Here is an 11,640-nt window from a genome sequence, read left to right as displayed (position 1 = left end):
ATAAGAGAAAGTATATATTGTAGGTACTAATATATCCACTCGCTCTAATCCGACCCAAACCCGAGTTCTTGAACCTTGAAACCTTTTAAACAATTAGAGGTTTAGGGGGTACGTAAACTTAAAACGTAGCTCAATATTAGATATTATTGTATTCGTGGGGGAATGAATATAAGCAAAGCATGAAGCAACGCATTTTACATATAAGAAAGTGTCAATTGATAGGAAACTGATAAACAATTGAACAAGTAGATGATGTCGGTCCACCGCGTAGGAAGAGCTGATCACTCATGTTTCTATCTTAATTATCAAACTGAATTAACGAATTTATTAATTTAATCATTTATCATTTAATGATATTTTTGTCTATATTTTTTCTTGCGCTTTCATGGTAAATGAAACTGCCTCATTGTTGCGTACTAAATTACCTGTAAGTCTGTTATAAAAAAAATGTTTAAAACATAAATATTCTACAACTAAAGGTGTCAAAATGTAATTTATAGAAGTAAGCAATAGTTTATGTTATTTCATAAATAGTCCCTCCTTCCTTCCTATTCTCAAGTCACGAGTTCTTCTTCTCAATCTCGAGTAATTCACTGTGCAAAGCAAGAGCTTCTTCGATTTCTATCTCTCAGACCAATCGTGCTTTTCGCATCCCTGAACGTAAGTTTCCTTCCATTTCTGTGTTGATTTAAGCAAAGAGATTGATAAAAACCTGATTCGTCCCGTTTCATTGTAGAAACTTTGTACTGGCTTAGTCGGGATATAATCGCATAGGTTTTAGAATTAGGAATCGGAATTTTAACTTGATGTTTAGGAAACGGAACCTAGTTTTAGATTTGTTGCGCCGATGTTACATAGAAACCCTAATCCCACGGGGCTTATGGAGTCGCACAATCTCCACGTTTCCCAAATCGGCTCTGCTTGCAACAGATAATGCAGAAATGGCTAGTAAGGAAACTGGAATGTTTTCACTAGCTGGGGAATTAGCTTCTCTTGTAGAAGAATCTTCTTCTCATGTTGATGATGATAGCAAACCTAGAAGTCGTATGGAACTAAAACGATCTCTTGAACTCCGGTTGAAGAAAAGAGTCAAAGAGCAGTGCATCAATGGGAAGTTTAGTGATCTGTTGAAGAAGGTGATTGCAAGGCCTGAAACTCTCCGGGATGCTTATGATTGTATTAGGCTTAACTCCAATGTTTCTATAACAGAAAGAAATGGTAGTGTCGCGTTTGATTCTATTGCAGAAGAGCTCTCTAGTGGGGTGTTTGATGTTGCTTCAAATACGTTTTCGATTGTGGCTAGAGATAAAACAAAAGAGGTCCTTGTCTTGCCTAGTGTAGCTCTTAAAGTTGTCCAAGAGGCTATCAGAATAGTTCTTGAAGTTGTTTTCAGTCCTCATTTTTCTAAGATTTCACATAGTTGTCGAAGCGGAAGGGGACGTGCCTCTGCATTGAAGTACATCAACAACAATATTTCTCGTTCGGATTGGTGTTTCACTTTGAGCCTGAACAAAAAACTTGATGTTTCTGTTTTCGAGAACTTGCTCTCTGTAATGGAGGAAAAAGTAGAAGACAGCAGTTTAAGCATCTTACTCCGTTCTATGTTTGAAGCCCGGGTGCTCAATCTCGAGTTCGGAGGATTTCCCAAGGGCCATGGTCTTCCACAAGAAGGGGTGTTGTCCCGTGTATTAATGAACATATATCTTGATCGGTTTGATCATGAATTTTATAGAATCTCAATGAGGCATGAAGCCCTTGGTCTTGATTCAAAGACTGATGAAGATAGCCCAGGCTCAAAACTTCGTTCCTGGTTTAGGAGGCAAGCCGGAGAACAAGGTTTGAAAAGTACTACAGAGCAGGACGTTGCACTCAGAGTTTATTGCTGCAGATTTATGGATGAGATATATTTCTCTGTGTCTGGTCCCAAGAAAGTTGCAAGTGATATCAGATCTGAAGCTATAGGTTTCTTACGGAACTCACTGCATTTGGACATCACAGATGAGACAGACCCGTCACCATGTGAAGCGACCAGTGGGCTTCGTGTTTTGGGTACCTTGGTTAGGAAAAATGTTAGGGAGAGTCCCACTGTCAAAGCTGTTCACAAGTTAAAGGAGAAGGTTAGGCTCTTTGCATTGCAGAAAGAAGAGGCTTGGACCTTAGGTACAGTTAGAATTGGAAAGAAATGGTTAGGACATGGATTGAAGAAAGTCAAAGAGTCAGAAATCAAAGGTTTGGCGGATAGTAACTCTACCTTGAGTCAAATATCTTGCCACAGAAAGGCAGGCATGGAAACAGATCATTGGTATAAGATCTTGCTTAGAATATGGATGGAGGACGTGCTAAGAACCTCTGCAGATAGAAGCGAGGAGTTTGTCTTGTCCAAGCATGTTGTAGAACCTACTGTTCCTCAAGAACTAAGAGATGCGTTTTACAAGTTCCAAAACGCTGCTGCGGCATATGTTTCATCAGAGACGGCTAATCTGGAAGCGCTTTTGCCATGTCCACAATCTCATGATAGACCTGTTTTCTTTGGTGATGTTGTCGCTCCGACTAATGCTATAGGAAGGCGTCTTTATCGCTACGGATTAATAACAGCCAAGGGTTATGCTCGTTCAAATTCTATGCTTATTTTGCTAGATACTGCCCAAATAATTGATTGGTATTCAGGACTTGTTCGGCGATGGGTGATTTGGTATGAAGGCTGTAGTAATTTTGATGAGATAAAGGCTCTTATTGATAATCAGATCAGAATGTCATGCATCCGTACTTTGGCAGCAAAATATCGAATACATGAAAATGAAATAGAGAAACGCCTTGATTTGGAACTGAGCACTATTCCCTCTGCTGAAGATATAGAACAGGAAATACAACATGAGAAACTAGATTCTCCTGCTTTTGACAGGGATGAACATCTAACATACGGCCTTTCCAATAGTGGTTTGTGTTTATTGTCTTTAGCTCGATTAGTGAGCGAATCAAGGCCTTGCAATTGCTTCGTAATTGGTTGTTCGATGGCTGCACCTGCTGTTTATACTTTACATGCAATGGAGAGACAGAAGTTTCCAGGTTGGAAAACTGGATTTTCTGTTTGTATTCCTTCTAGCTTAAATGGAAGGAGAATAGGGCTGTGTAAGCAACACCTCAAAGATCTGTATATAGGTCAAATATCACTTCAAGCTGTTGATTTTGGAGCCTGGAGATGATTACTACTCTCCACGACAAGAGTCTTGCAAGTGTTTGATTCTTCCTAGGTCAACTCTGATTCGTTTTAGGCAGTTGTTGAGCTTTGTGTATCTGATGTCTAGCAAATCATATGTCCGGTGATTATCGTTCTTCAAATGTTTTAATTTCTAGAGGCCTTGTGCAGTAGCACAGTTTGCATACCCTCAGAACATAAAACCATGGCATTAGCTGGTCTAATGGGAAAAGTCTAGGTGAAATGGTCTCATTGACATTCACAATATAACTTCCTTCACTTTTGACTGTATCTTCCAATGCTTAGCTTCTTGAATTTTTCTGATTTTTTTCTCACAATTGATTTGCGGTGCTGCAGGTTTTGAACTTGACAAAATGGAATTAGCGGATCGAGCAGTCGGGCTTCTACTATCTTCAATCAGCTTGTCCATATTCACGTACTATACTTTTTGGGTCATCATCCTGGTAAGTGACAACATCTCCCCCAAGTTCCTTAAAAAGACATTGTCAGTTTGATGTACCAATGTCATCTAATGTTTAGGATATTACTAGGAAAAAGCTGACATAATAGAATTTTCGTTTTGTACAGCCATTTGTAGATAGTGATCACTTCATCCACAAGTACTTCTTACCCCAAGACTATGCCATTCTCGTACCTGTCTTTGCCGGCATAGCTCTTCTCTCTCTCATTTCCGTATTCATCGGCATGGTCATGCTCAAATCCAAAAAGAAGAAGGCTTAATTTCATTCAACTCTTGCCGTAAGACAAAGTTCTGTCCTTGTTTCTTAAGTTGTCCCTACATTGTTTTGGTCTTTCAGAGGTTTAGTCCGGAAACTTTAAATGGGTGTCGTTGAACCGTACGAGACTATATCTTATTGACTCTAAATACATACACATGTTAAGCTCAAATAAATTCTTGAGAGAATATATACTAATGATGATGGATTTTAGGCTCCCTGACAATTCAACTAAAAAACTATTTACAGAATATACGAATGATTTAGATGAATGATGCATTTCACGAATATATATATTTGTTTCTTATTTTGTCTTTTGTGTATTCTCCATATGGCAGTTACTGATCTATTTTCTTTTCTGGTTTCGTCTTTTTTAGAGAGAAAAATAAATAAAATTGACTGATAGGAATTCAGTTTGTTAGCAATATAAGCACCTTAAATCATAATTAGTGCTTTTGAAAGTTGAGAAACAGATATATTATGAAAAATATCAGTAGTAGTAGTCATCATAGGCTAAGAGCTGGCAAAGCATTAGAGACACAAGTGAGTTTTCTCTTTGCAATTATTCTATGTCTGTAATGAATTTTGGTTTTGACTTATCTTATGAAATTTAATCATAGTTTTAGCTTTTTCTAATCTCATTAGCACTACTTAGTGCTTATGGATAAATCATTTCAAGTCATCTTCGTACAATTAATAAAATCAATAGCCCATTCACTTGTACTGTACTAGAGACCAAAACTTAATACATACAACCAAAAATCAATTTCCTTTTTTATTTTATTTTCCAACACGCTTTGAATTCTGTTCTACCACATTTGTATAGTCAATTCTTTATTTCAACAAAAAAGCTGTCATTAACTATTTGCTAAAATAGGTTTCAAAATTTTGGAAGGTGTAGATTCGTTTTTTTGGACCAGACTAATAAATGCATGTTTTCTTTTTGAAGTAATGTACCGTCTTCTTCTGATAAAAAAGTGAAGAGCCTAAAACATTCTCTTCTGAACCTTCATTATAAAAATATATACGAAACCTCTCAAGTTTTCAGGAGATTCACTTTGGTTCCGGATCCGAATTACGGCGACGGATCTTATCGTGACGGCGCCGGAATATACGGATACGAAATCAGCTAGTCACTTGTGGTGGTTGTGAAGTTACGAACTAATCGGAATTCTGTTAAAAATGGGTTGCGTTAGCTCGAAGCAGACGGTCTCTGTGACGCCTGCGATCGATCACTCAGGCGTCTTCAAGGATAATGAAAATGAGTGTTCTGGATCGGGTCGGATTGTGGTGGAGGATCCGCCTCGGCCGACGTTGAAGAAGCTCGTGTCGTGGAGGAGTAGGAGCGGGAAGAGGAGGAGTCAGAAGAGCGGTAGCGAGTTAGGGAGTGAGTCAGGACGTGCTAGTGACTCGCTTAGTTTTCGACTCGGTAATGTTAGTAGATACCTTGAAGCTGAGCAAGTCGCTGCTGGTTGGCCTGCGTGGTTGAGCAACGTTGCTGGTGAAGCTATCCATGGTTGGGTCCCACTTCGATCCGATGCGTTCGAAAAACTCGAAAAGGTTCGAAATTTGATAATTCTTTGTGTGTTATGTGAATGTTGTTTAGAAGAAGAATTTGTGAAATTTAGTTTAGATTTGGTTTCTGTAGATTGGACAAGGTACTTATAGCAATGTGTTTCGTGCGGTGGAGACTGAAACTGGGAGGATTGTGGCATTGAAGAAGGTGAGGTTTGATAATTTTGAGCCGGAGAGTGTTAAGTTTATGGCAAGAGAGATTTTGATACTTAGAAGACTTAATCATCCCAACATTATCAAACTGGAAGGTTTGATTACTTCAAAACTATCCTGCAACATTCAACTTGTGTTCGAGTATATGGAGCATGATCTTACTGGTCTTCTTTCTTCCCCTGACATCAAATTTACGACGCCACAGGTTCGTTTGATTTTATAGTGGAAGTATCATTGTTCATAATGTTGGGGTGTTTTGTTATGTGTTTGGTTGCGTGATCATTTGTTTTTGGCTCCTGCAGATTAAGTGTTACATGAAGCAATTGTTGTCTGGGCTTGATCATTGTCATTCACGAGGCGTGATGCATCGAGACATAAAGGGTTCGAATCTTTTGTTGAGTAATGAAGGGATATTAAAGGTGGCTGATTTTGGGTTAGCAAACTTCAGTAATAGTTCTGGACACAAGAAGAAACCTCTTACCAGTCGAGTTGTGACTCTGTGGTATCGTCCACCAGAACTTTTGCTCGGGGCAACGGACTATGGAGCATCTGTTGATTTGTGGAGTGTTGGTTGTGTTTTCGCTGAGCTGCTTCTTGGAAAACCTATTCTCCGGGGAAGAACTGAGGTAAACCTCTTCACAGTTAACACTGTCTTCAACTATATATGATATAGGACCTTTTGGTCATGGATATGTTATGTTTTACTTGGTGTATAATTCAGTGCTATTACTTGAATTGTATGGAGCAGGTTGAACAGTTGCACAAGATATTCAAACTGTGTGGATCTCCACCAGAAGATTACTGGAAAAAGTCCAAACTTCCCCATGCAATGCTTTTCAAGCCACAGCAAACTTATGATAGTTGTCTCCGCGAAACCTTGAAAGATTTGTCTGAGACTGAAATCAATCTGATAGAAACTCTTCTTTCTATAGATCCCCACAAACGCGGTACTGCCTCTAGTGCCCTTGTTTCTCAGGTAACCTTTTTATCCTTGGTTTAATATATCAAGTTTAAAAAGCTAAGAATTTGATATCTGTGGAAACACAGCATATTGCTGTATTTTGTTCATCTTTTACAAATGAAGACATTGCCTTTTGTGTTTTCAGTATTTTACTACAAAGCCTTTTGCTTGTGATCCCTCAAGCTTGCCAATATACCCACCTAGCAAGGAGATAGATACAAAGCATCGGGACGAAGCAGCAAGGTCAGTAATTTCTTTCATTACCTGATAGAGAAGTTTCTAGTTATGCTTATATCATCTCTTTAATCAGAATAAAAAAAAGCTTGATACACAGAATCTACTGTTCCACAGCTCTGGGAAATTACATAGTGTACCATTTTGGTTGGCCTTATATGTCAGGTCTTGAAAGCATTTGTAACATCCGTATATTTCATGTCTGACTTTCAGGAAAAAAATTAGCGGGAATGGGAGACGTGGTATAGATCCGAGGAAGCCATCAAGGAAGGCCCATTCATTCAATAGATTGGCACCAGTTGAGTTACTTCCTACTTACTCACTTTTCTACATGTTATCTGTATCTTGGGAGTATAATTTCTCGTTCAAGAAACTGAATGTGCCCTCTTTTTCTGTTTGCAGGATGTGCGGCACCAAACTGAAACATTTCAGAAACGAATTGGTCATTTAGTTCATAGTTCGATTGAAAGTGATGCCAGGTTATGTGGGAAACTGCAAAACCCGTTAGATCACAAGAAAGACGAAGCTTCCCATGTGAAGCATGCATCACAAGGAGATGTGCCTTTCTCAGGGCCGTTACAAGTCTCTAAATCAAACAGTTTTGCTTGGGCGAAACGAGAAAAAGATGACGTATGTGTTAGGGTGCATAATCGATCTCTCTCAAGAGGTTACATTCCTAGCTTGTCAGGACATTCCCCCGCATTCAATGGGAAAAGTGATGTTGAATCCAAGATAAATAAGGATGAAAAGGAGGACAAGACAGATTCTCGAGGCGAGGAGTCATATGAGATGGTGAAGCGTTCTATGCTAAAGCAGTGGAGACAACTTGAACGTCCAGATTCTTTTGGTGCATCTGACGAGTATCACTCGCAGGAACTGTCATTGGGACTCTATCAGAGAGATGAAATGGCAAAAAAGATGGGTAATAATTTGGTACGTCCATAGATTATAGAAGCTCTAAAAGCAGCCTTATAGTTTATTTAATATCCAAATTCCATATAGCAGATTGTTATTTGCATTGTTAGTGCTACTGATAGACATAGTAGAGACCAAGTATGCTTTGTGCCAGACGTTCTTACATGTGAAACTTAGGATTTGGTTTCATTCTTTCTTATGCTGTAATGCGAGTGTCAAATTTGATTCTGTGAAATAAAATGAAAGTAATTCTAAAGATATGATTGTAGTAGTTATATATGCAACATACATATAAGATACGGTGTAAATGTGATATACAGCTCAAAAAGTAGAAATATTGGACCAGATTACCGTTGGTAGTCAGATCATGTTTCCTCAGCTGTTTAATTTTTTTTTTAATCTTCTCTCTCTCTCTCTCCACGCTTTCACCTAAAGTTCAGAGGAGAGAGGAAAAAATAGGCATGATTTAGTTTGTCTACTTTTTGTGTTTAGTGACAAGCATGCTCAATGATACTGATGACTTAAGCCTTGACATGACAGGGTGATGGGGACAAGATCGAATTCTCGGGCCCTTTGTTGTCTCAATCTTATGGAGTTGATGAACTGTTGGAACGCCATGAACGCAACATCCGCAAGCTAATTCGAAAACCGTGGTTTCAAAAAGGTAAATTAAGAAACCGTCGTACACTGTGTCTTGGTTCTTCTCTTTTACAAATAAGACTTGCGATTTTTCTTCGCCGAAATAGGCAAACTGGTTGAGTATAAATGAATTCATCTTTCTCAACAAAGTCCAAGACAAACAAAAAAAGATTTTGCTTTTCTCATCTGAATTGTAACTTATCCATTGGTTTTGGATTCAGCCCTCCATTAACAAGTATGTTGGACCTTTGAACTTGCAGATAAGAAACAGGGGAAGTGACTCTAATCACAAACCAGCAAGGAGAAAAGAGCTCCAAGAAAAGGCCATAAAGCATTCTTTTGTTGTTAATTTTGTATTGATTTATTCTTAAGTTATACTATGGAGGTACACTTTTTGAGAGCCTATTCACATATTTGATTCAGAGGTAATAATGTATAGAGCTCAGTTCCTAGAATATTTATCTGTAGGCATATATTTCGACAGCTTTATGCTTTCTTTCGAGTCCAGTTGTAGAACACAGAGTTATGTTATAACTTATAAGATATACAATTGTATAATACGAAGTTAGGACCATCTTCTTTTTCATGATGGTGATCTGTAGCTACTGAGAAGTGAACCAACTAAAATGATCCCAAGAGGGTTAACTTTAAAGTTCTTTCATTTTCAAATCATAATCGACAAATAAAAACGATTTAATTTGTGAGAACTACATTTTATCTGAAACAACTTCAACTGTTGATTATAAACTACTGACCATTACATTTTGCCTCGTAAAAAGGGTAAAACAGAAAACGTTACATTTTCTTATTTTTTGAAGCTGGGAAATACCATTGTAATCAGGCACCTTTTTGTGTGTATATACCTCTTTAACACCGTCAAAATACTCTTCTTGGGTTGGGTCCATAGAAATTTACTTGTGTTCGGAAGCTGCAAGGAGCCTCGGCTTTGTTAACCAATACTGCTCGAACCTTTGTCTTGCATACTCCATGTAGTCAAAGTCGATTTCATTCACATGTTCCTGTAAAGTTTTACAAAATGAAAATCAAGCCTATATATGGTTCAGAAAATGCAAGTATGATAGAAGAGTATTGTAGAAATTACCGATATAATTCCCCATAAACCCCAAATTAGATGACTAGCAAGTGTATATTTCTCAACGTCTTCTAGGAGTTTTTTGACCATAGTATCGCTGGGCTTTTCATCTGGACTCACAAGAACAAATACAAATAGAGAATTATGGCTGTACAGTGATTTATTGCTGAAGCTCATAGCAAGAAAGTGTGATAAAATAATCACCTGAATAACTCATATATGTTTTCAGAAATCTTTGTCGCTCCTCCACACCTGTTATAATTTAGTCACATATTAAGATATATGATTGATCTTCTATCATTTCAAAAGATAAAGAAAGATGACTTTGAAATAGACACTTACCAGGGTATTTACTATAATCCATGATGTGAGGTGTTTCAGTGTGGTAATCGGCAGCCATCTCACAGAAGTGATTGGCAATGTCATAAGCCACAGGATTATAGCATGAATATTCATAATCCTATTTTTTATAAGACAAAATAATAAAATCAGAGTTAGGATCCATTTTTTCTAGTAATGGTATACGAAAAAAGGAGAGCTGACTAAACAAATTCATGAAACCTTACAATGATGGTTATTGCTTTGGTCTCTTCATCCATCATGATGTTCCCATACTGTAAATCATTGTGGCAAAATCCAATATTTTCATCATTGTCAAAGAGAGATTTCTCAAGCATATTAATTTCCATCTCCATAACATCGAGACGAAAGGACTTAGCTTCTTCTGGTGAAGCCAGTCTCTTGCATGCAGTGAGCCAATTTCTGAAGTTACAAAAAAAACAAAGTGGAGAAAAAGATTACAAAAAAGAACAAAATTTTAATGATTTGTTAGAAAGCAAAGTAGAATCTGGTAGAAAGCAAAGTAGAATCTGGTAGAAAACAAAGAAATGTACCGTAATCTGTCCCAAAGCAAAGCCTTTTTCGCACCAGGCATTTCAAGACCATGAAACTCCTTCATCCTAGTTGCTATTCGACCAGATATTTCAGGATCACGCAAGTCACAAGCAGATAGGGTCTGAAAGTTCATAGTTCAGCAAACAAGTTACAAATTCAGTAAACAAATACAAAAAGATTCACAAGAATTACCTGAAGAATGAAAAAAACCAGGGAAGTGCAAAGATACTCAATAACTTAGGAACACACAGAATCAGATATTAAAAAAATAATTACCCGTGCATGGAGGAACTCTTCGATACGACCATTACCAAACCGACCTAACAACAAAGGTCCATGACCATGCTTCGACATGAACTCAAATGTCCTGATCTCATCCTCACGATCAAAGAAAATCTCAACACCTTCACCATAAATCCTAACCAAAACCTTACGAGAAGGACCTTTTTCCCTAGTTGGCCATTTGATCTGAAACACCTCATTTGTCATTGCACCTTTTAAAGGAATAACTTGCAGAGCCTTTGAATCAATCACATCTTCCCACTCTGATGCTATTGCTTGTAAAGCTTCCTTGACTTCTCGAGGCAAACGATATTGTTTATTCTCTACATTCTTTTCAGTACCACCCATCGTCATTTGAATGCCACACACAAAGATAAATCTCTCTGTACAAGATAAAAACAGATACTTTTAGCGAATACTTATAACAACACTGTGTTTTGTCCAATTCAGGGGAGGTTCTACGATCAACCCAATGCAACAATTCTATATGCTTCCGTTTCATAAAAATTCTGAATATCAATCTAAACCTATACAATTACATCCTTACTAATCTAGATAAAGTGTATACAATAAAATGAGAGCAATAAGGTTCATTAATCTTTATACTTAGCTCCTCCACAGGACGATATACTTTGAGACTGACACAAAACAAAATAAGGAAGAAAGCTTACGTTTTTGAAGGAAAATCACAGGAGGGACGCGGAAGCAAGATTGGTCTGAGAGGAAAATTGAGGAAGAGGGGTTAATCGAGATGAAAATGGAGTTTGAAGTAATAGAGAGAACGTTGCGCAGATCGAGGAAGAACAGAGGATAGGATCAACACAAGGATCTTGTGAAAATGAAAATGGCTGAGGAAATGAAGGACTATTTGTTAAATAAGATATAATATTATTTCTGAAATATTTCCATCTGACTCCTTTAATTTATACAAGCCTCCTTTTTTGTACATCTATTTTCAGAA

General features: G+C 37.7%; 4 protein-coding genes across 7 annotated transcripts; 3 read left to right on the top strand and 1 right to left on the bottom strand.

Moving 5' to 3' along the window:
* The first annotated feature begins 556 nt into the window (after positions 1–556).
* On the top strand, positions 557–4,180 carry DPMS2 (dolichol phosphate-mannose biosynthesis regulatory protein-like protein). 2 transcript variants are annotated; one of them, NM_106094.7, is made up of 3 exons: positions 557–660; positions 3,554–3,660; positions 3,785–4,180. In NM_106094.7, the coding sequence occupies exons 2-3, from the start codon at positions 3,571–3,573 to the stop codon at positions 3,935–3,937; spliced, it is 243 nt and encodes an 80-aa protein (NP_177574.1). In that variant the 5' UTR covers positions 557–660; positions 3,554–3,570; the 3' UTR covers positions 3,938–4,180. The 2 variants fall into 2 exon arrangements, with proteins under 2 accessions (NP_177574.1, NP_001320932.1); NM_001334642.1 differs by lacking the exon at positions 557–660 and adding an exon at positions 3,207–3,434 and having other exon boundaries at positions 3,785–4,153.
* Positions 812–3,203, top strand: AT1G74350 (Intron maturase, type II family protein; the record flags this gene model as incomplete). The annotated part of the gene is made up of 1 exon (NM_106095.2): positions 812–3,203. The coding sequence occupies exon 1, from the start codon at positions 942–944 to the stop codon at positions 3,201–3,203; it is 2,262 nt and encodes a 753-aa protein (NP_177575.1). The 5' UTR covers positions 812–941.
* A 158-nt stretch (positions 4,181–4,338) lies between the features above and the next one.
* On the top strand, positions 4,339–8,982 carry AT1G74330 (Protein kinase superfamily protein; the record flags this gene model as incomplete). 3 transcript variants are annotated; one of them, NM_001160998.2, is made up of 9 exons in its annotated part: positions 4,339–5,493; positions 5,582–5,866; positions 5,964–6,287; positions 6,410–6,637; positions 6,768–6,865; positions 7,070–7,154; positions 7,259–7,789; positions 8,312–8,435; positions 8,671–8,982. In NM_001160998.2, the coding sequence occupies 9 exons, from the start codon at positions 5,116–5,118 to the stop codon at positions 8,688–8,690; spliced, it is 2,073 nt and encodes a 690-aa protein (NP_001154470.1). The 3 variants fall into 3 exon arrangements, with proteins under 3 accessions (NP_001154470.1, NP_001320838.1, NP_177573.2); NM_106093.2 differs by lacking the exon at positions 8,671–8,982 and adding an exon at positions 8,561–8,607 and having other exon boundaries at positions 5,116–5,493; NM_001334641.1 differs by lacking the exons at positions 8,312–8,435; positions 8,671–8,982 and having other exon boundaries at positions 7,259–8,004.
* Positions 8,983–9,020: 38 nt separating this feature from the next.
* AT1G74320 (Protein kinase superfamily protein) lies at positions 9,021–11,631 on the bottom strand. Its single transcript, NM_106092.4, has 8 exons — positions 11,351–11,631; positions 10,674–11,062; positions 10,397–10,518; positions 10,070–10,265; positions 9,846–9,963; positions 9,708–9,755; positions 9,513–9,613; positions 9,021–9,429 (listed from the first exon to the last, which is right to left on the bottom strand). The coding sequence occupies exons 2-8, from the start codon at positions 11,031–11,033 to the stop codon at positions 9,322–9,324; spliced, it is 1,053 nt and encodes a 350-aa protein (NP_177572.2). The 5' UTR covers positions 11,034–11,062; positions 11,351–11,631; the 3' UTR covers positions 9,021–9,321.
* Between the last annotated feature and the right edge of the window lie 9 nt (positions 11,632–11,640).

This window comes from Arabidopsis thaliana (assembly GCF_000001735.4).
Source record: "Arabidopsis thaliana chromosome 1 sequence".
NCBI lineage: Eukaryota > Viridiplantae > Streptophyta > Magnoliopsida > Brassicales > Brassicaceae > Arabidopsis > Arabidopsis thaliana.
Note: the sequence above shows the minus strand (reverse complement) of the source record. Positions and strands in the feature narration are given on the sequence as shown.

Bases quoted from the DNA above. Each gene is read 5' to 3' on its own strand.
- DPMS2 (NM_106094.7), top strand. From the start codon at position 3,571: ATGGAATTAGCGGATCGAGCAGTCGGGCTTCTACTATCTTCAATCAGC. The intron at 3,661-3,784 runs GTAAGTGACAAC...CGTTTTGTACAG, and splicing joins CTTTTTGGGTCATCATCCTG to CCATTTGTAGATAGTGATCA.
- AT1G74320 (NM_106092.4), bottom strand. From the start codon at position 11,033: ATGACGATGGGTGGTACTGAAAAGAATGTAGAGAATAAACAATATCGT. The intron at 10,266-10,396 runs GTACATTTCTTT...TTGTAACTTCAG, and splicing joins TTGCTTTGGGACAGATTACG to AAATTGGCTCACTGCATGCA. The intron at 9,614-9,707 runs GTGATTATTTTA...TTGTGAGTCCAG, and splicing joins AACATATATGAGTTATTCAG to ATGAAAAGCCCAGCGATACT.